This window comes from Poromitra crassiceps (genome assembly GCF_964638095.1).
Source record: "Poromitra crassiceps genome assembly, chromosome: 4".
NCBI lineage: Eukaryota > Metazoa > Chordata > Actinopteri > Beryciformes > Melamphaidae > Poromitra > Poromitra crassiceps.
Genome location: NC_139626.1, coordinates 19,946,843 through 19,966,394, shown reverse-complemented (window position 1 = coordinate 19,966,394; position 19,552 = coordinate 19,946,843). Strand labels below are relative to the sequence as shown.

The 19,552-nt window shown below is 43.7% G+C and overlaps 2 protein-coding genes across 2 annotated transcripts in view; both read right to left on the bottom strand.

Annotated features, from left to right (window-relative positions):
• hs3st3b1b (heparan sulfate (glucosamine) 3-O-sulfotransferase 3B1b) overlaps window positions 1-2,635 on the bottom strand; it is a gene marked incomplete at both ends in the record, with an annotated part of 21,137 nt that extends 18,502 nt beyond the window's left edge. The window contains one exon of the mRNA XM_083636207.1: window positions 2,070-2,635. Coding sequence (XP_083492333.1) covers window positions 2,070-2,635 — 566 coding nt within the window. The remainder of the gene's footprint in view (window positions 1-2,069) is intronic.
• Window positions 2,636-6,868: 4,233 nt separating this feature from the next.
• cox10 (cytochrome c oxidase assembly factor heme A:farnesyltransferase COX10) lies at window positions 6,869-17,194 on the bottom strand (the record flags this gene model as incomplete). The annotated part of the gene is made up of 4 exons (XM_083635811.1): window positions 6,869-8,060; window positions 10,090-10,322; window positions 16,255-16,325; window positions 17,111-17,194. The coding sequence occupies 4 exons, from the start codon at window positions 17,192-17,194 to the stop codon at window positions 7,630-7,632; spliced, it is 819 nt and encodes a 272-aa protein (XP_083491937.1). The 3' UTR covers window positions 6,869-7,629.
• Between the last annotated feature and the right edge of the window lie 2,358 nt (window positions 17,195-19,552).

Here is a 19,552-nt window from a genome sequence, read left to right as displayed (position 1 = left end):
ACCAAATCCGTTTATTCAGACGGCCCTGCAACACAGAAGCGCTTTTTTAAAATCAACTTGTCAGACCAGCTTTTAGCTCTGCTCTTTTAGCTCATGAGAGATCAAACCTTGTGAAACCTCGGTGTGATTCTCAGCAGAAGCAACATTTTAGAACCTATATAGGGCTATATCCGATTTGAAAGTCTGAAAATGGCTGAAAATAATCCTGAAAGTAGAAAAGGTAACCACTGCGCTCAGACAGGTGCGTAGTCCAATATAGAAATGTCACAAATAAATGAAAAGCAAGTGGTAGAAATGAGCAAATGAAAGTAGAAAAGGTAACCACTGCGCTCAGACAGGTGCGTAGTCCAATTGTTATTATTGAAAATAATCCTGATCATGATCCATTCCTTTGAGTTTTAAGTGATATAAGATCATCGATGATTGCAGTGACCAAAGACTCATTGTTATCTTTACTGTTAGTTTGTGGTGAAATAAATGAATAAATTAATTAGTAAATGAATGAATGAATGAATGGGTTAAGTATCTGCCAGCTTTGATATATCATTTAGATTTTTTTTTAACTCCTGGGTTATGAAGTTGCTATTTTCTTTGGCTTTTTAACAGCAGTCTGTAGGCTAAATTGAGGGTCATTTAGGACACAGTCTTTCAACTCATCACATTACCATATTCTTCATGATGTAAATGAAAGGATAATGTTATTTAGACAGCCTCTTGAGGATATTAAGTGGTTTAGTTCTGAGAGGATTCACTTTTTGTCTTGCAGATAGCCTCCTAGGCCTGGAGACCACAGTCACAACTTCTTACAACTCGTCATTTTCTAAGATAAACACCATTAAACACACAAGCAGCAGGTTTACAGCGTTTTGGCTAATGCTTTATTGTTCAATTGTAAATGAAAAAGTGTTGGGTATTTGTTTAATTTAGGTCTTGGAAGCCAATCATGGTGTTTCAAATGAGTGCCATAGCTACAGGCCTCATAAAACAATTTAATACACTATTAAACAGGTTTGCACCTATCAAACACTTTTGGCTGACTCACATCCGTAATAATAGCCTATGAAACTTATTTAATTAATGATGTGTTGTAAGTCTATATAAAGTTGGACCAAATCAAAATAACGTAGTTTATAATCCAACTAAATTTAAGTCAAATAGCCTAATCTGAAGTGAAGGCAGCATCAGCTTGCAGTGCTGCGCTGTGTCCAATAGAGATCACTGCACATCGCAGAAACAGGCAGCCTGGCTGCATTCTCCTCGAACACTAACGCAAATTATGACACAAACAAATGATAATAACAAAATGGATCTACATTAAAATAACTATTTCGTTAACAGTCTTCTAAAATAACGAACTCAGTTACAAAGCGCATGACATGCATGCGTAATCAAATGCGCATGCACAATAGCTAATGAAACAGGGTCAAAACCGAAGTGTTGTCAATGGCTAAATGTTTATTTGGATTTAGCCTACGTTCATTTGGTTGTTTTTTTTATGAATAGGCCTACATCTAAAAAAAAAAAAGTTAATTAGCCTAGGTTTACTTTTAATGACATGCAAATTAGTCTTCTGGTAAAAAGTAGGTGAAGGTTGAAAAGTTAATTTGTTAGTCTGGTGATAAATAAATAACTAAATAACTAACTAAATAAATAAATAAATAAATAAATAAATAAATAAATAAATAAATAAACAAACAAACAAACAAACAAATAACTAAAATAAAAAGTGGGGATAGGCCTACAAAATTATCTAACAAAGCCAATTCATAAATGAAAATCTCAAATACAAATCTTCACCCATGAGCTACAGGCCCACTGATCATGGCTGTTTTGCAGCACTGCATCGTCAATTCGCGTATAATCATGATATAGCCCATTATGAGCTGCACAAGCCTCTGGATAGGTGGTCTATACATAATCATAGATAGTAGCCTAAATATGGACTCAAATATAGTCCAACGTGACGTCCCTATAAACTAGACATATGCATAATGATGTTTTCTAATCAAAACCAATCATCTTCAAAAATGCAGGCTATAAACTGAAAGAGCCAAATCAAGTGTTTTTACCTGTACCACTCCAGTCCATTCTCATAGTTGCGGTCGAAGAAGTGCGGCTCTGCTCCCACGGCTCTGATGTCGGGATGAACCCGGAGAAACTCCAGCAGAGCCCGGGTCCCTCCTTTCTTCACCCCGATGATGATCGCCTGCGGCAGTTTCTTGCTCCCCGAGCCGTTGGAGAAGCTGGACATGGCACTGGGCTCCGCTCGCTGCTGCTCGCCTCTCAGCTCGTCCCAGTCCGTCTCCGCCTCGTTATCGAGCAGGTCTCTGGAAGCAGCGGTCCTGATGGACGGCTCGTCATAGTCGGCCTCTATATCCACCCATGCCTGCGGTTTGGCCAGCAGTCTGGACATCAGGTCCGCCCTGCCACTCTCTGTCCTTTTGCCCACCGCGGACCCTGTCTCCTTGCCCCGGTAACTATCCACCACCAAACTTGGCACGGTGGAGCAGTAGCCCACGCACGAGTACAGCATGTATACCCAGACTAGAAACATGATGCTGAGCAATATTAGTTTCTTCTTCACGGGGCTAGACCAGAAGGCATGCAGACTGTGACAAACCAGGCTATATTCCATAAGCCTTGCGATTGCAAACCATATCCCAGCGGCGCATATTGCCAAAACGCACGCACTCACTCCCGGTGGCACCTCGGCAATCCTCGCAAAATTACGCACATACTAAAAACTGAAATAAATAAAAGCGCAAAAGAAAAAAACTAATGTAATCTGCGCGGATGATATATCCAGCAATGAGAAGTCATTGAGGAATTCTTAACCATAATTGTAGCTGAGACTTGGGAAATTGCTGGGCTGCGACAGACGCACCGCCGCGCTGCTCCAAGCACATCTCAAGCTTATTGAAGCTGCCTACCGAGCGCCAGACCTTATAGAGAGAGAGAGGGGCGGGCACAAGCGCGAGATCGACGGCCGCAGTAGCCAATAGTTGTGCGGAAGATAAATGAGTAGTAGTTTGTTGATAGAAACGGACCAATCAGAGGAGAGTGTGGGAGGTGCCAAGCGTGGGATCCTCAGTATGGAGATGAACCTGCGTGTAGGACTCTACTGAGAGTTTGGAAAACTTTTATTTGGGCATAGAGGCCAATTAACTGTTGTTTTTCATGAGGTGCAGACATATTGTCCATATGAGTTTGAGACACTTGATGTTTCCTGCAGGCTTATTCTGCCAAGTCTGTTTGTGACAAAGTTTACCTCCTGAGTTCCATTTTCACCAATCAACAAAGTTTGTCTCAGTCGTCAGGACCTCTAAAGAAGAAGAAAAAAAGGACAAAAAACACAACATAAAATTAAATAAATAAACTACCGTAGACTACATCACATCAATGTAAGTTAAATAACCACTAAACTTTAGTTTGATTATAGTCTAACTATTTGACCTTAATGCCGACTTTGAATGTGGAGAAAATCAAAGGTCACGTCAGCCCACGATATTAATAAACGACTTAAACGGGAAAAACCTAAAACTAAATAACTTAATAACTAAATAATGACTGGAATTACAATGATCTAAGGATCTAAATAAATAATAATTCATTTTCTGATTAGCTGTAATGAGGGTGTAATTGTTAATCTGAAAATTTAAATGAAATATTAGGCTAATAATAATAATAATAATAATAATAGTAATAATAATAATAACAACAACAACAACAACAATAATACTACTACCACCACCACCACTAATAATAATAATAATAATAACGCAATTAAGTATTATTATTATTATTATTATTATTATTATTATTAATAATAATAATAATAATAATAATAATAATAATAATAATAATAATAATAATAATGTAGCCTATGACAAATATTCGTCCACTATTTTTCGCCACTATTTTTCTCCAGGCTCATGCCTTTATGGTGTTATCGGCTGTGTCCTCCCTTGAATAAGACGAAGTATAAGTCCGTTATAGCATAGCACAAGCCGTTTGACACTGGTGCTAGCCTACTAATTAAAGCTTCATAAAATAAAGTAGGCCTAACAGAAGCAATAACACAAATGTTGAAATATTCCATTCAACAGGTTGAACTCATTTCTGTGCTCCTGCAGAAAGGCATTCCCTATTTCTTTAGAGATAAATCGAGTTTTAGAATGGAAAATATAGGCTGTATGATGCCCGCCCTAGCCCGTTGTGTATCAGGCAGTCTGAGAGAAAATTTTGCCTACTATTCTTAATAAAAAATGAGCTGAACACTAATCAATCAATTAGGCGGCCAATTAGGCTACACAAAAAGCCAATAGCCTATACATGTAGCATATTTATTAACAAATGAAATATATTGTGTTAAGGATATTAACGTTAAAATATTAGCTTAATTATTAGAAGAGAAGAGCACTTAGGTTATGGGAGAGCACATGAACATCTTAAGAAAAAACATCAGATTAAAAGATTATCCTCGAGAATATGTAGTTTCTAAATAAAAACAAGTCGCAGCAAAGTAAGAGACGCTGCTCTGCGAAAACTTTAGATGGGAGAAATGACTCAAAACAGATTATGTAACTTTAACCTCGGAACCTAAGCCGCGTATAGGCCTACATGACAGACAGGCCGTTTTTTATGCTAAACTAAGAGGAAGACAGTCCAATAGCGCACAGATAGAGTAAAATACGCAGGATTGTGAGAGCTATAACAGGACTGTCTTGTGTTTGAGGCCATTAGGCTATATATTTTTAAATGTCCTTGTTTGTTATTGTAGTGTAAACTGACTTGTCAAATTGACAGATAATCACTGCAAATCTTCCAAAGTCTCTTGCACAAACTTTAAATAAAGTAGCCTATATTTCAAAACCCATTTCCAAACTCTCATGCACAAACTTTCTCATTTTAAAAACAGACCCACTTACTGTATAATGTAAATCACACATGTTCATCGAATCTCTCGTGTCTATGTCTGTGTTGCTTAATATGTGAGTCAGTGACCTTATCGCACTTTATCACTGTGGTATAGCTAGCATACTCTAATAGGAACTTGTATTGTGATAATTGGATATTCTAAAACTTATTTCAGGATCTCCACCGCCCCCCCCCCCCCAGGTTGAAAATGAGTGATTTTGTAACAACTTGACTTATAAGGGAGACCAAAAGGTTGTCATTAGATTTCACATGGAGTTTATGTCCAACTTGGTTTGTAGTGGTGGAATCTGAGCTTTTATTTCTTCCCTCAGATGTGAGACCCCAGATGTTGGGGTCACTCTGGACATAAAAAAAAGAAAAAGCATTGGAGTTCAGTACAGATTGCTGTTTGGGGACTTCCTTGTGTTTACAGATGCATATTTAGCTCCTCAGTTGTTGACTCTGGCTGAAAGCTCATTCTCACATATAAAACAGACAAATAAAGTGAATGATTTAATGACTGATGTCATTGCATGCAATGGGAAAGAAAGAAGGCCCTCATATTTTTTATGCATGCAAAGTAATTAAATAAGGGACCACTCACTCATGAAATAGTATGACATAATACTACGACTTTTTGAAGCTTTCCCTCACCCTAAGGGTAAAAGTGATCCATCTTTAGTATAAAAGGTCTAATGATTTAATTGTCAGCAGCTCTTTAAATCACCTTTGGTGTTCAATGCTATCTATCACAGGATCCTGACGTCTCCCTGGATGGAATTATTGCATCACATTTACTTTTAAAATGTCTGGAGGAAAACATCTTTTAAAGTGATAGTTGTGTGATTTTCTGGACATATCCTAATCTGAGAATAGCCTGTCAGTAACATCCTCACACAGGGAATTTCATGGCAAATATACAAATAATTTTCAAAGCAGGACTTTACCTTTCAGCAGGACAGCAGGCGAGGAGACCTTCAGTCTCTCTAGGTCAAGACCAAATTATACAAGCAACAGGTTAATGCTGACCTAGGCCAGATAATGATGCATCTAATATAACAAATACACTAATAGTATTCATATGCTCAGTCTTCAGCATGAGAACTGGAAATATGCGCAAAAGGAAGAGCTTCAGCGAGTTGAAAAGAGAGCGGAGCCAATACCAAGACAGCACCGCCACCGCCACCATTGCGCCCCTATAGGAGCGGATGTCGTAAACCATGACAGGCCATCATGCTGAACCCTGGAGGTTGGCATTGACATTCAATCTCCACACAGGTTGAGTGTGTGCTCACCCCCTCCCATTCTCCAAACTGTAGCAGCTGGCTCAATCCCTCCCCTTCCACCCTCTGATATGAAACACTGTATCCGGCCGGACTCTTTACGAGGATGTTAGCCGTTTCAGGTCTCCCAGCCTTGGCTAAATCCCATAGCCCCTTTTATGGAGGATGGTAGTGTGGGGGAAAGCGGGCTTGTTTCTATGAACACGGTGATGGAAACGTAACCAAATACCAAAACTAGGGGCAAGGAGCGGAAGGGGAGCATATGTTGACTGACAGGTGCAGAGGTGCTTTGCTAAATAGAGCTTATTGGACTGATGGTCATCTGTGTTTAACACAAGCGTGTCCACTAAGGCTATAATTGCAACTTAAATCCATACATTAAAAGTATGCCGAGTCAGCACCTACATCTAATGAGGTGCGATAGTGGGCAGTGTGTGCGCAAGTGACTGAAAACTGGAGCATAATTGGAGTGAGGCCTTTACATCAAGTACACAGCCATCCATGCATAATTTAGAACGCTTTTAAATGGGGTTTTAAAGGAGTATGGAAAAGACAAACGAGCAATGGAAACAGTCTAAACAATCAATTAAATGACAATAAAGACAACAGTGTAATCACCAGACGTTTATTGCCAGAGAACATTTGCCCTTGTGTTTCTTACAGGGGTTAATATTGTCTTGTTTTGGTGCAGATGAACCGTGTTGAATTAAAGCATTAAACAAATGAATGAAATGCATCAGTGTTTGCAGAGTAGCAAAATACAATGAGGCCTGTTAGCGACAGATACAGTCAAGTAACGTGGATCACGGGAAAGTCAAGCAATGTTATACAATCCTTACAGATATTCAGTGTGGAGTGCCTGATCTGCCTTTGAATTAGTTAATATTTGTTTTATTTTCATAAACCGACTGATAAACTCTGAATCAACATAACTATCTTTCCATTACATAACATCTTAAGGTCCATTGGATGTCCTGTTCTTCAGATCATTCTGCATTTACACAATGCATCAGGTTTGCTTGTAGATTGTGGCGCCTGTGCAGATTCATATAGCAGCAATTTACACTGTACAACATTATTTATCGGTCATGTACAACATGGACAGGGACTAGTGGGCACCTATATAAATAAATATAGAATAATGTACACACACTGAAATTGCAACCTGATGTAACTCAGGGATTTAATAATTCAGTGTGTTTTTCACTAATGAACTATTTTCAGCAAAGCTCTTTCCAACTGTGATCTGCAGTGAGCACCATAAGTTCAACTAAAACACACTCGTACACAGGTCAAAGAACGTGTCCATCTCCCACCCTGCAACCACCATAACAGTGGTCGGGGGAGACACTGAAGGAATATCTCCATCGACATGAGGGTGGGTGTGTCTGGAGATCTCATAGGTGTTGGAGGCATCTTCTGAAAGCAGTTAGCTGTGCAGAGTGAGGGGCGGGGAGGCAACAGGCAGAGGCGGGGCCTCCTGGTCCTTGCGGCTCTTCTTGCAGGTGAGCATGAGGAGCAGCAGCATGGGCAGGTGCCAGAGGCTGCAGAAGAAGAGCTTGCGGGCGCTGCTGCGGTCTCCCTTGCGGTAGAAGCGGAGGGCCAGGTAGCTGATGTACAAGTTGATGGGGAGGGAGACCACGGGGAAGGTCCAGGTGGTGACATCCAACACGGGCCCCAGGGCCGACAGCCCGATCAGGCCCACGCTGTGGCGCAGAGCCACCCTCTTGCACATGCCGGGGTGCGTGACGGACATCATGCGGTAGCCGCCCCGGGAATAGTCCTCCCTCAGGTTCCAGCTTAGGGCGTTGAAGTGGGGGAACTGCCAACTGTACAGGAAAGCCCCAAGCAACAAAGCACCTAGAGGGAGAGGAGAGAGAAAAGAATGGAGGGGGCTCACGATTTGGAGAAGACAAACAAGTCGCTGAACATCTCAGACATTTCCGCTCCATCTACAATTTCACAGAAGCATCATGTCATTAGGTAAAACAGTAAAAAGGCCTAATTTGATAGTCCTGAGGAGTCAAGAGAAGGAACAAGTATATCAAGTGACAGGAAGCAGTGACAGTGTGCCTGCGTTTCACATCCTGTATGGGTGCAACAAACAGGTCTGTGGGGGTGAACCAGCACCAGCTGTTAACAGCAGAGCATCACATACAGGTTCTCTCTTGTCTCACCGTGCTTGTCGTGCATTTAGTAAACATGTGCATCAAATCCCTGAGGAAAACAGCCGTGTGGCAAAAGGCTTTGGCAGGACGCTGCGACGGGAAACCTCAGCATAACCGCAACGCTCTGCTCCAAGGAGCTTGGGGAGTGACATTTTGAGAGGCTATTGAGAAGACCTGGGAGAGGACAGTCTGCTGAGGGTAGGCTGGTTTAAGAGGGCTTGTATGGATGCATTCACTGTATTCATCTGGGCTAAATCTTTTGATAACCCCCAGTTCATTCAGAGGGCATGCTCCTCTGTCCCAAGACAGAGGCACAGTATAGGCCAGATTTTTTACACAGTGCTCTGAATAGCCTGAGTTGCTATGGATTCAGCAGCCCTCTAAAATTAAGTGCAAGTTCAATGGCTATGGAACTGCTTTCACACATGAAAAGCCCATAGATTCATGATTAACTTTTTGTTGAGAGCTCACAAAATATTGGCAGCATAAACATAAACGTGTGTGCATTTCTCAGACATGCAGTAACACGCTGAAACACATTTCACAGTTGCCATAACAGAACACTAACATGTCAACCAAACAAGCTGGAGACCCCCCTCAGTCTTCTTTCTCCACTTGTGTCTCCTGGCTAACAGCACAGCAGGACACTGGGCCATATGTAAATACTAGGGATGGACATTTCTAGCAACAACACTAGTCGAAATTCACATGGACAAACGCGTCATTCTTAAAGAGACTGTAAAAAATAAAAAATATATAAATAATAATTAAATAAACGATTTTCGACTTTCAATAATAAAAGTCAATCTTGATATTTATGTAGTGCGGGGGTCAGGCGTGTTCAGAGGGGTTCTGGGGAACCTAGTGACATGCAACACGGCTCATATGACAATGTCAACTAGAGGTTAGTAAGGAAACAAAACGATGTGATTTGGCCTAAGCTTCACACTGGACTGGTGATCTAGCAGTCGATTGCTAGCCTGGGTGAACCCAGCCTCCACGTGACCTCTATGTACTATCAGTCACATTACAGGCATAGTCTGTGACGTCACGTTGAAGGCTGGCTTCACCCAGGCTAGTCTATTGCAGGCATACTGAACCCTGATTGACATGAAGTTGTAAAACTGGTCATCAAAGAAAATAAATCATGTTAACTCTGGATTTCACATGCAAAAATATATATCTATGCCTACTGCTGGATTGTAATGGCGATAATAGGAATATGAGTTCTTCGTCGTATCAAACGGCACTTCAGAGCAGTGACCATGCAGCTTTTGATTTGATTACCATACCCAGTGGCTGGCTAGAATATCGTGAGTTGCTTATCAGTGGGACTTCACCACAAACCCAAATACCACTGCAGTCTAGGGAGCCAAATATGGATGCATGAACCTTCTAACACATTACGGCAGCACTTTGACCTACACATGGTCTGGAGACTGGATAGAAAACATCAGTTCTTTCTGCTGAATTTCCACGTGAACATGCTGGATTTGTATCACATTATACACATTTGAATGGTGAGAACAATGAACCCTGAGACTGAGTGAATCCTGATCATGATGGTGTGTGTTCAACATGGGTGTGTGTGTGCATGCAGAGCCTAATGCAACCCGTACGTGTGCTCAGAGCATCTGTGAATGTGGTACGTGTCTCTCTCTGTGTGTGTGTGTGTGTGTGTGTGTGTGTGTGTGTGTGTGTGTGTGCGCGGTGGGTTGTACCTGGATCCAGCGCGCCTGTGGCAGCCGTCCAGCCCATGACGGGGGGTATGGCACCCACCACCGCCCCCACCCAGGTGTTGGTGATGCTGAGCCTCTTGAGGGGCGTGTAGCAGCAGGTGTAGAGGAGGATGTTGAGGGCGCCCAGGAAGCCCGTCAGGGGGTTGACCACCAGCGTGAGCAGGGCGACCCCAGGAAGTCCACAGGCCACAGCAAAGGACACTGCATGGAGGGGACTGAAGGGAAGAGAGAGAGAAAAGAAAGAAGAAAAAGAAAAAAGGAAAAAAAAGAGGCAGATGGAGAAAGAGAGGGATATTTGGAAAGAAAGGGGGGAAAGACAAAGACAGGTCACGTAAGAGGAGGAACAGATAAGACTTAAACAAAAATATAAAAAATATATACAAGTTACAACGCATAAATTCGTGCACAGAAAAAAGTATATCGGCAATCCATCAGCAACATGGGAATTATGGTATGATAAACTTATGTGGGCTTGTGTGTGAGTACAGATAAGACGATGATAGCTCCACATGCTGAAGACACATGCAGACCCATGGGGGCCGCACACTCAAAGTCAGCAGCAGAGCATGGCTGAGTCTCCAAACGGTTAGGAGGCTTAGAGGAAGCTCATCTGATAAGAGTTTGTCAGGGATAAAAGTAGCCCGGCTGCAAGACAAAGCATGTGCACACGACGGAGATCAAAACTAGCGCAGGAAAACCACAGCGGCCCAGGCTTTTAGCCGGATGAAGACTTCCTCCTCCTCCTCCTCCCCTCTTCTTTTATTGAAAGCAGTGATGGCGAGGTCTGGTTCAAATTCACCAGTAAATGCTCCATAAATTAAAGAGAGGGGAGATTAAAATCTTGACCAAACGCAGGCCTTTTCTTCAAAAAGCAAACAGGGCTTTTATTTGGGTGGTGTGGCCGGGCAGCGAGGTTGATGCATTAATTTGATTAGTGGTGTTACGTCTGTTTCATGTGGGCTGAGGTGGGGCCGGGCAGGCTGGCTATGAGCCGTCTACAGTCTGAACCAGGCTGTCTCAGTGGGGGGTCAGGGCGGGGCCTGAGGTGGGTTTACAGTTTGACACAGCCGCAGTCATAACGTCCGGTGGGTAATAATGTCAATACAAAAAGCTCAAGATGTGGTTAGTGATCAGGCCACAATCACTCTAAAATGTAAAACATTTGGGATTTACCAATTATGTTAAAAGAAACAGAATTAACCTAGTACGAAAACTTAGTAACTTAAATACCAAAGTGCAAGGTGACAAGAAACTGTGGGAAACAACTACAACAACTTTACAAATTATGTGCATCAAGATATATCAATGCCAAAGAATGGCCGACATGGATTGAAACACACTGGTTTCAGGGGCTGGTCGGTGTTGGGAGAATAAAACCGATGATCAATCGCTCTTATTCTACTACCAAGTTCAGAACTATCCAGCATCATCACATGCTGCGAGCGACCTCATCCTACCACAACAAAGAATGAATTCCTGTCATCCACATTTCACCAAAACTTGCATTGCCTTAATCAAAAGACAGTAAAGATGGAAGAGATGATACGCCTTGATGATAATCCTTTTCTGATGCTGACATCATACAAGGTAGATAAACCCCCCCCCCCAGCAAGGACAGACGTGGCTGAGGAACATCATTTAGCCTACACAAAGACTCATCCTGGAGAAGATATAGAGAATGTGTAGAATGTGGGCTTCTGATGGCTTGTTTGACAGGCCAGTCCAGCCTCCCAGCTGCTCTCTGTCTCGACACAGGTTGTGTGTGAGTGTGTGTGTGAGTGAGAGAGAGAGGGAGAGAGAGAGATAGAGAGAGAGAGAGGGAGAAAGAGAGAGAGACCAAGAGCGAGAGAGATAGTGTATCTTTGTCCTATCCAGTCACTTACACACACAGAGTTCATTCTGTCATGTCAACAGCCAGGGACAGGTTGAACACCAGAGAAAAGAGGCTGTTTAGTCAATGAGAGAACACCCTCGCCTTGATCACCAACTTTTAAACAGCATGTCAATGGAGACTTCCTGAAGCTAGGTGGAGATAGCTGCAGGTCAAGTTCCAGCAGCTAGCATCTCTTCAGCATTATGGCATGAGATGAAGCTAGGCGGAGATAGCTGCAGGTCAAGCAGCTAGCATCTCTTCAGCATTATGGCATGAGATGAGACCTCCATTGCTAGCGTATGTTGGGACAGCAACAGAGGCAATACGCTCCTCATAACTGAGTTGAACCTTGTTTGGATTGGATTGATAGTGGAAGGCATTCCATCACATTCTATCAGCCAATCATTTGCCTTTGTTCATCCAAGATCAAAGCAAAAGGAGAGATAGGGAGCTTAGGTGACCCCTTTCCCGGTAACAAAGTAGGTGGTTTCCTGGGACTGACAATAAAGAGCCAAAGCGAACGTCACTTCCTGCCTTTCTTTCTGTACCAAAAGATAATGTTGCAAGTCAAGAAAGTCGAAGTTTGTAGTAAAACAGTGGCACTATAAGTTATAAAACAGAAAGACTACACACAACCAGTCGCATAAGTGACGACTCTCCCGCCAGTCCATGTTGTTGATGGTGTGACGCATATTGTGCGACACGAGAGATGTAGTCAATTGACAGAACTAAACTTTACGTTTCAGTTTCAGAACAAACTGCGACTTTCTTGACATGCATAGTTATTCTTTTACATTGACAAAATTTACCTTTGCACCCTGTGGCACAATTCAAACGGGATTAAAAAATAAACGATTCTCTCCGTTCACCACCATTCATATTTTTCCAGATGCTGGTACAGGAAGAAAGGCAGGAAGTGACGTTCAATTTGGCTATCAATAGGTGGAGAGCATGTGTGGTTGGACTGACAATAGGTGGAGAGCATGTGTGGTTGTGTGCATGAATATTTGTGTCTGCTTGGCGCTCAAGGGTGTCAGTCTTCCAGAGAGGCAGGTAGAAAGGAGCATATCCAGGTACTGAGTCAGATTGAGAGGGAGCATGGTGATGCTAGCAGTTAGTGAGTCAGATTGAGAGGAGCATGGCGATGCTAGCAGTTAGTGAGTCAGATTGAGAGGAGTGTGGCGATGCTGCTAAGCAGTTAGTGAGTCAGATTGAGAGGAGCATGGCGATGCTAGCAGTTAGTGAGTCAGATTGAGAGGAGTGTGGCGATGCTGCTAAGCAGTTAGTGAATCAGATTGAGAGGAGTGTGGCGATGCTGCTAAGCAGTTAGTGAGTCAGATTGAGAGGAGTGTGGAGATGCTAGCAGTTAGTGAGTCAGATTGAGAGGAGTGTGGCGATGCTGCTAAGCAGTTAGTGAGTCAGATTGAGAGGAGTGTGGCGATGCTGTTAAGCAGTTAGTGAGTCAGATTGAGAGGAGTGTGGCGATGCTGTTAAGCAGTTAGTGAGTCAGAGTGAGAGGAGTGTGGCGATGCTGCTAAGCAGTTAGTGAATCAGATTGAGAGGAGCGTGGAGATGCTAGCAGTTCACTGAGCGTCAATAGAGAGGTTATCAGTCATCTAAACAGTGTTGTTAGCAGAGTAGAGGAGGTCAGGTACACAACACACACCCCCCACCCCCCATTGGTCCTCCTTCCTCCCAACCTGGCAACAAGCTCGCATTACACCTGACAGGTGTGGAGGGGAGGATCAGCACTGCTGGCATGCTATTTCTGTTATTGGCAGCTGTGACTTCCCTCGCTGCCTCGACTCTAAATACACAGCTATTGGTCTGTTGACCATAATAACTCATGGTGGAGTGTCAACTGATCTGGGGGGTGTGCTCAGCAGCACTACTGTTTTATTTACGCTGTACTCTTCATTATAATATCACCTGCAAATACACATAGGCTGTTATTACAGAGTGGTTAGCTCATGTTTCACCACTGGAAAAATGGCCCTCAGCAAGACTAGATAAGGATAAGGACAGTAGGCAAGACAACAGTAGAGAACTTACTCACTTACTGTATACTTCCAGTTTTAAAGAATTATACAAAAGCAGGGCTGGGCGATCCGATTTCAAATCAATATGACCATTACTTCAAACCTTTCCCTTGATAATGATTAATGAATGATTGCTTATTATTTTATTGTTTTTAGATTATTTTCTGGGAGTATTTTGCCTTTATTTGATAGGACAGTAGGCAGACAGGAAAGGTGGGGAGAGAGAGAGCGGATGACCTGTGGCAAAGGACCACGGGTCGGACTCGTACCCGGGTCGGCCGTGTGAAGCACCAAGCCTTTGTGGTACGCGCTCTACCAGGTGAGCCACCGGGACGTCCCAAACACTGCCCTCATACTTCTCTGATGAGATCTGTTCTGTACCGTTTGTTGGCTCTGTTTTTGCTCGTGTCATCCTCCACACAGACAGCTTCACTCTGAGTGAACACTAGGGGTTCCACTGACTCGTCGACGCACGTCACCAACGTCAATACCACACGCCGACACCTATCAGGAATGCGTCGAGTCGTCACATGGTTTGAGGCGAGCAGCCTGTAGAGCTCCTTTTCTTTATCTGTTGTCTTTTCACTCTTTTCTATCGATTTCGTTTTTGTAGTTTTATTGTTAATCAAAGTATTAAGCTACATTATTTGGCCCAGAACTATGTGGATTCACACGTTCTTTTTTGCTATTCACGCTGTCTTATACTTACTTTTATAATACTTTTATTTTTGCGAGCAGCTCTATTGTTTACCACAGAGATGAGCTGATGAGCTGAGGAGCCTCTGGGGGCGTTATGACCGGCGGTCTGAGACCTGAAAGGCCTAAGGAGCACAAAAGGAAATACAGGAGCTGCAGCAGAGGCGGGAGGATGCGATGGATAAGGAAGAGGATATAAACACACGGTTTCTATCCAGACTTTAGCAGCATGTTTGTGCGAGAGGCGTTGCAGCGAGAGCGGCGGTATGATGAAAGGAAATGAAATGGGAGGGGGAGTCACTATTTACATGAACAACAGATGGAGAAGGTGCAACCTGGCCTGGACACAGTGAAAGAACGTGTGTGCAGCCTGGACATCAAACTGTTAAGTTCATATTACTTACTCAAGAGGGTTTTCCCAATTAAATTAATGATTGTGTTTACATCACATGGCTAACGTTAATGTGCCAACACTGCACTACGTGACGACTCATCAATGTTGACTCGACTTTATTGATAGAAAAGTCGACTCGAGAAAATCTGGAGTCGTGCAAGCCCTAGTGAACGCCTGACCGCAGACTAACGTTAGGAGTAGGGCTGGGTATTGGCAAGGACCTCACGATACGATACGTATCACGTTACATGGGTCGCGATACAATTGTATCACGATACATTGCGATACAATACATATTGCGATATATTGCAATACTCTAGACAATTTACTCAAAAATAAATAATAGAGCTAAAGATACAACACACTGTGTACCACCCAGGTAGTGTAATAATATGTACATCACTTTATACTGATAACTTAGTGGACAAATTTAGTCAAAACTACTGAGTGTTGAGTGTGTTACTGAACGCACTGACATAAAAAGTATTCTTATTGTGTCACTGACCACACCGCCGTGCAAAAACATCGATATGGGAAATATCGATACATTATCGATTAGGGGTGGGAATCACCAGATGCAGATGCCCGGTGGCCTGGCATGGCCTGCAAAAAAAAAAAAAAGAAAAAAAAAAAAGATTTTGACTGAAAAAAACTGAACGTGACTGAACACAACATAGTAAGGGGACAGTTCATGAACGCACGCGTTGGGGAAAGTATTACCCAAATTAATATGAATTAATTAAATTAATTGACATGAGCAAGATTAAGTCGTTTAGAGGTTCTAAATGTCGCTTTCGATACATTTTCGGTTAATCGCCCAGCAATATAAAAAAGGCAGCTAGCTGAGTGGCTCTGTCATGCAATATCATGTTGCTGCTTCTACATGGAGTTGAACCGCAACTCATTTTGTCTTTTACTTAACCTTTATTTAGACAGGTCATCTGATTGAGACATGGGCTCCCATTCTCAAGAGGCCTAGAGCCCATGCTGTGTTGTGCTGTTGCACCTCTCTCCTGTCATTCTTCATTGTCTCCATAAACTAATACCAAGTGCTGAAGGTGCCAACTGCCAACTCTTCTGTCATAAAACAGCAGCAAGAGAAAAGGGGGCAGATGTCAAACAAGCTGAAAGACAGCAAACTGTACCTGATCTGTCCTCTGACAAGCGGCCGGTTCTTTGTTCGGTTCATGTTGGAGTCAAAGGGCACCTCGAAGTACTGTGGAGACAGACGAAAAGAGTTTGTTAGTGCAAGAGGCACACAGATGCAAACACAATGACACGCATTGTACCACAGACACAAGAGGCAATCAGACAAACACAAGACATGCACACGCGCGCGCGCACACACACGCGCGGTCTCATCTTCAAAGCCGGAGGCGGGCAGGGCAAGTCAGCTCTGTAAGCAATAATGCTGTCAGCCGACCATCATAGCCAGAGTCTCCTCACAGACACACAGCCACACAAGGCATCAGTGCCTCTACCGCTGCTCACTGCTAGAACATCTCCATATCAAAGTCCTGCAAGACAATATCCTCACATACTGTTGGCGGCAGTCACAAGTCATCACCATGGCTTTCATGCAGGATCTATGTAGACGTCCACCATCACTATAGTTTAAGTCTCACTTTTTCTTGCGCATTACCGAACTGCTACTCAAAGGCACAGAGCAGAGGCGCGTTGGAAAATTCTAATATTGTCTTCTATTTTGAGCCATTTGAAGGTACAAAGAATGAACTGACATTAGACAGACTAGTATAGACTAGTAGACAGATTAGTAGAGTTTTGTATTACAATATTTTGACATAGCTGTCTGAAGATACAAATAGCAATGACGTGTGATGTGAGGGGAAAAAATAAAAACACCACCACACAAGTAATTTTAGATTGCCAATGAAAGAACGTATGTTATGATCCATTTCCTAACCTGTATGGTCTATGATGTTCGTCCTGTCAACCTTTATGCATTTGGCTGATCAGAAATGATCAGAATGAACTAGAGACCATCATCTTGGACGCCCGTAACTTAAAACGAATGTAGGCCAGGAGCATAGAGTGGCGGGGCCCCCTCGCTCGGACCACACCCATCTTTGAACTGGCCTTCATTATGATGTGAACTACACACCTGTACAGTTTCCTGATTGCATCTTACACGGTTGTGACGGTATCACGTTGACAAAATGTGGGCCAGGGGTGTAAAGTTTGCAGGGCCTTACTTCCGGGCCCCCTTGCTTGGACCACGCCCATCTTCAAAATTGGCCTTCATTTGAATGTGAAGTACACACCTGTAAGGTTTTGTGATTGCATCTTGGACAGTGGTTGTGACACTATTCCACTCACAAAGGCCTTGTTGTATCAATTAGATGCATCTATAATGGCAGTACTAAACGATACTAAATGAAGGCTATATATATGCATGGTAGATTAGGGATTAAGGATGCAACGGTATGAGTTTTTGACTGTATGATAACCTTGGACAAAAATACCACGGTTTCACGGTATCGCGGTATTGCGGACCTTTATGTGTTGTCAAATGTGGCATTAAAAATGCCAATGAACAACATTTATTTTATTTTTAACAGTTTGCTGAATTGTGGACTGAGATTTTTTTTTTATGTAACCTCCAACTGTAATGACAGTTAACTGGCAAGTATGTGTGTGCTTTGGTAATATAGTACTGTTCTTACTTATAAATGTAAATGATTTAATCTAATTAATTTGATGTGAAACTAAATCATCATAATAATATCAAATACACGCTTCTCTTTTGTAATGGGTGAACACTGGACACAAATAATGATTGTTTCCTCATACATACACCCCCACTCTGTCTCACACATAGGACACACGCACGCGCACGCGCACACACACACACACACACACACACACACACACACACACACACACACACACACACACACACACACACACACACACACACACACACACACACAGCCTCTGTCCCTGTTTCTGTTTCTCTCTCTCTCTCACTCACACACACAAAGTTTGTGCATAATTTTCCACTGACAGGTTGGAGGAGTCTTTCGTCATTATCTAATGTTACTTCTCTTCAGTGCAATACGTTGTGATAACGACCTGCTGTACAGCGACGTTCGCTCAGTCAACTAACGTGTTGTTAACGTTAGTTAGTGGAGATAGATAGCTGGTGTTAGCTAGCTAATTAGCCATGTTAGCTGCCTCAGTAGGTAACGTTAGCCTAGTATTTATCTGACGTTTGTTAGCTACTCCTCAAACCTGCGAGTGGAAATGATTTATGTCCAATGCGATGTATGTTGAAGCAAGACAACGTTTTAATGTACCTTGAATTTGAGAAATAACGACGGGTCGTGCTCACGCAGATCTAAGCCCTGGCCATCCTAGCCTCAACGCGAGACTCATTCTGATGAGTCTCGCGTTGAGGCTATGGCCATCTGTGATTTTACAATAGCCGAAATATTCGCTATACAGCCGACGTCGTCTTTTTAGATGGGGGGAAAGTTCAGGGGGGTCCTTGCGTTCTCCTACTTTATCACACACACGGTTGTAAACACAGTCAAGGACAGCTCCTCAGTCACTACTGTGCATCTAGGTAGTCATGCAGCAAGGGGGAGGGAGTGGGATGGAAGTGGGGGCAGTGAGGAGTGGGTTGGAAGGTGGGGGCAGTGAGGAGTGGGTTGGAAGGTGAAGGTGGGGGCAGTGAGGAGTGGGTTGGAAGGTGAAGGTGGGGGCAGTGAGGAGTGGGTTGGAAGGTGAAGGTGGGGGCAGTGAGGAGTGGGTTTGAAGTGGGAGGTGGGGGCAGTGAGGAGTGGGTTGGAAGTGGGAGGTGGGGGCAGTGAGGAGTGGGTTGGAAGGTGAAGGTGGGGGCAGTGAGGAGTGGGTTGGAAGTGGAAGGTGGGGGCAGTGAGGAGTGGGTTGGAAGTGGGAGGTGGGGGCAGTGAGGAGTGGGTTGGAAGTGGGAGGTGGGGGCAATGAGGAGTGGGTTGGAAGGTGAAGGTGGGGGCAGTGAGGAGTGGGTTGGAAGGTGAAGGTGGGGGCAGTGAGGAGTGGGTTGGAAGTGGGAGGTGGGGGCAGTGAGGAGTGGGTTGGAAGGTGAAGGTGGGGGCAGTGAGGAGTGGGTTGGAGGTGGGAGGTGGGGGTAGTGAGGAGTGGGTTGGAAGTGGGAGGTGGGGGCAGTGAGGAGTGGGTTGGAAGTGGGAGGTGGGGGCAGTGAGGAGTGGGTTGGAAGTGGGAGGTGGGGGCAGTGAGGAGTGGGTTGGAAGTGGGAGGTGGGGGCAGTGAGGAGTGGGTTGGAAGTGGAAGGTGGGGGCAGTGAGGAGTGGGTTGGAAGGTGAAGGTGGGGGCAGTGAGGAGTGGGTTGGAAGGTGAAGGTGGGGGCAGTGAGGAGTGGGTTGGAAGGTGAAGGTGGGGGCAGTGAGGAGTGGGTTGGAAGTGGGAGGTGGGGGCAGT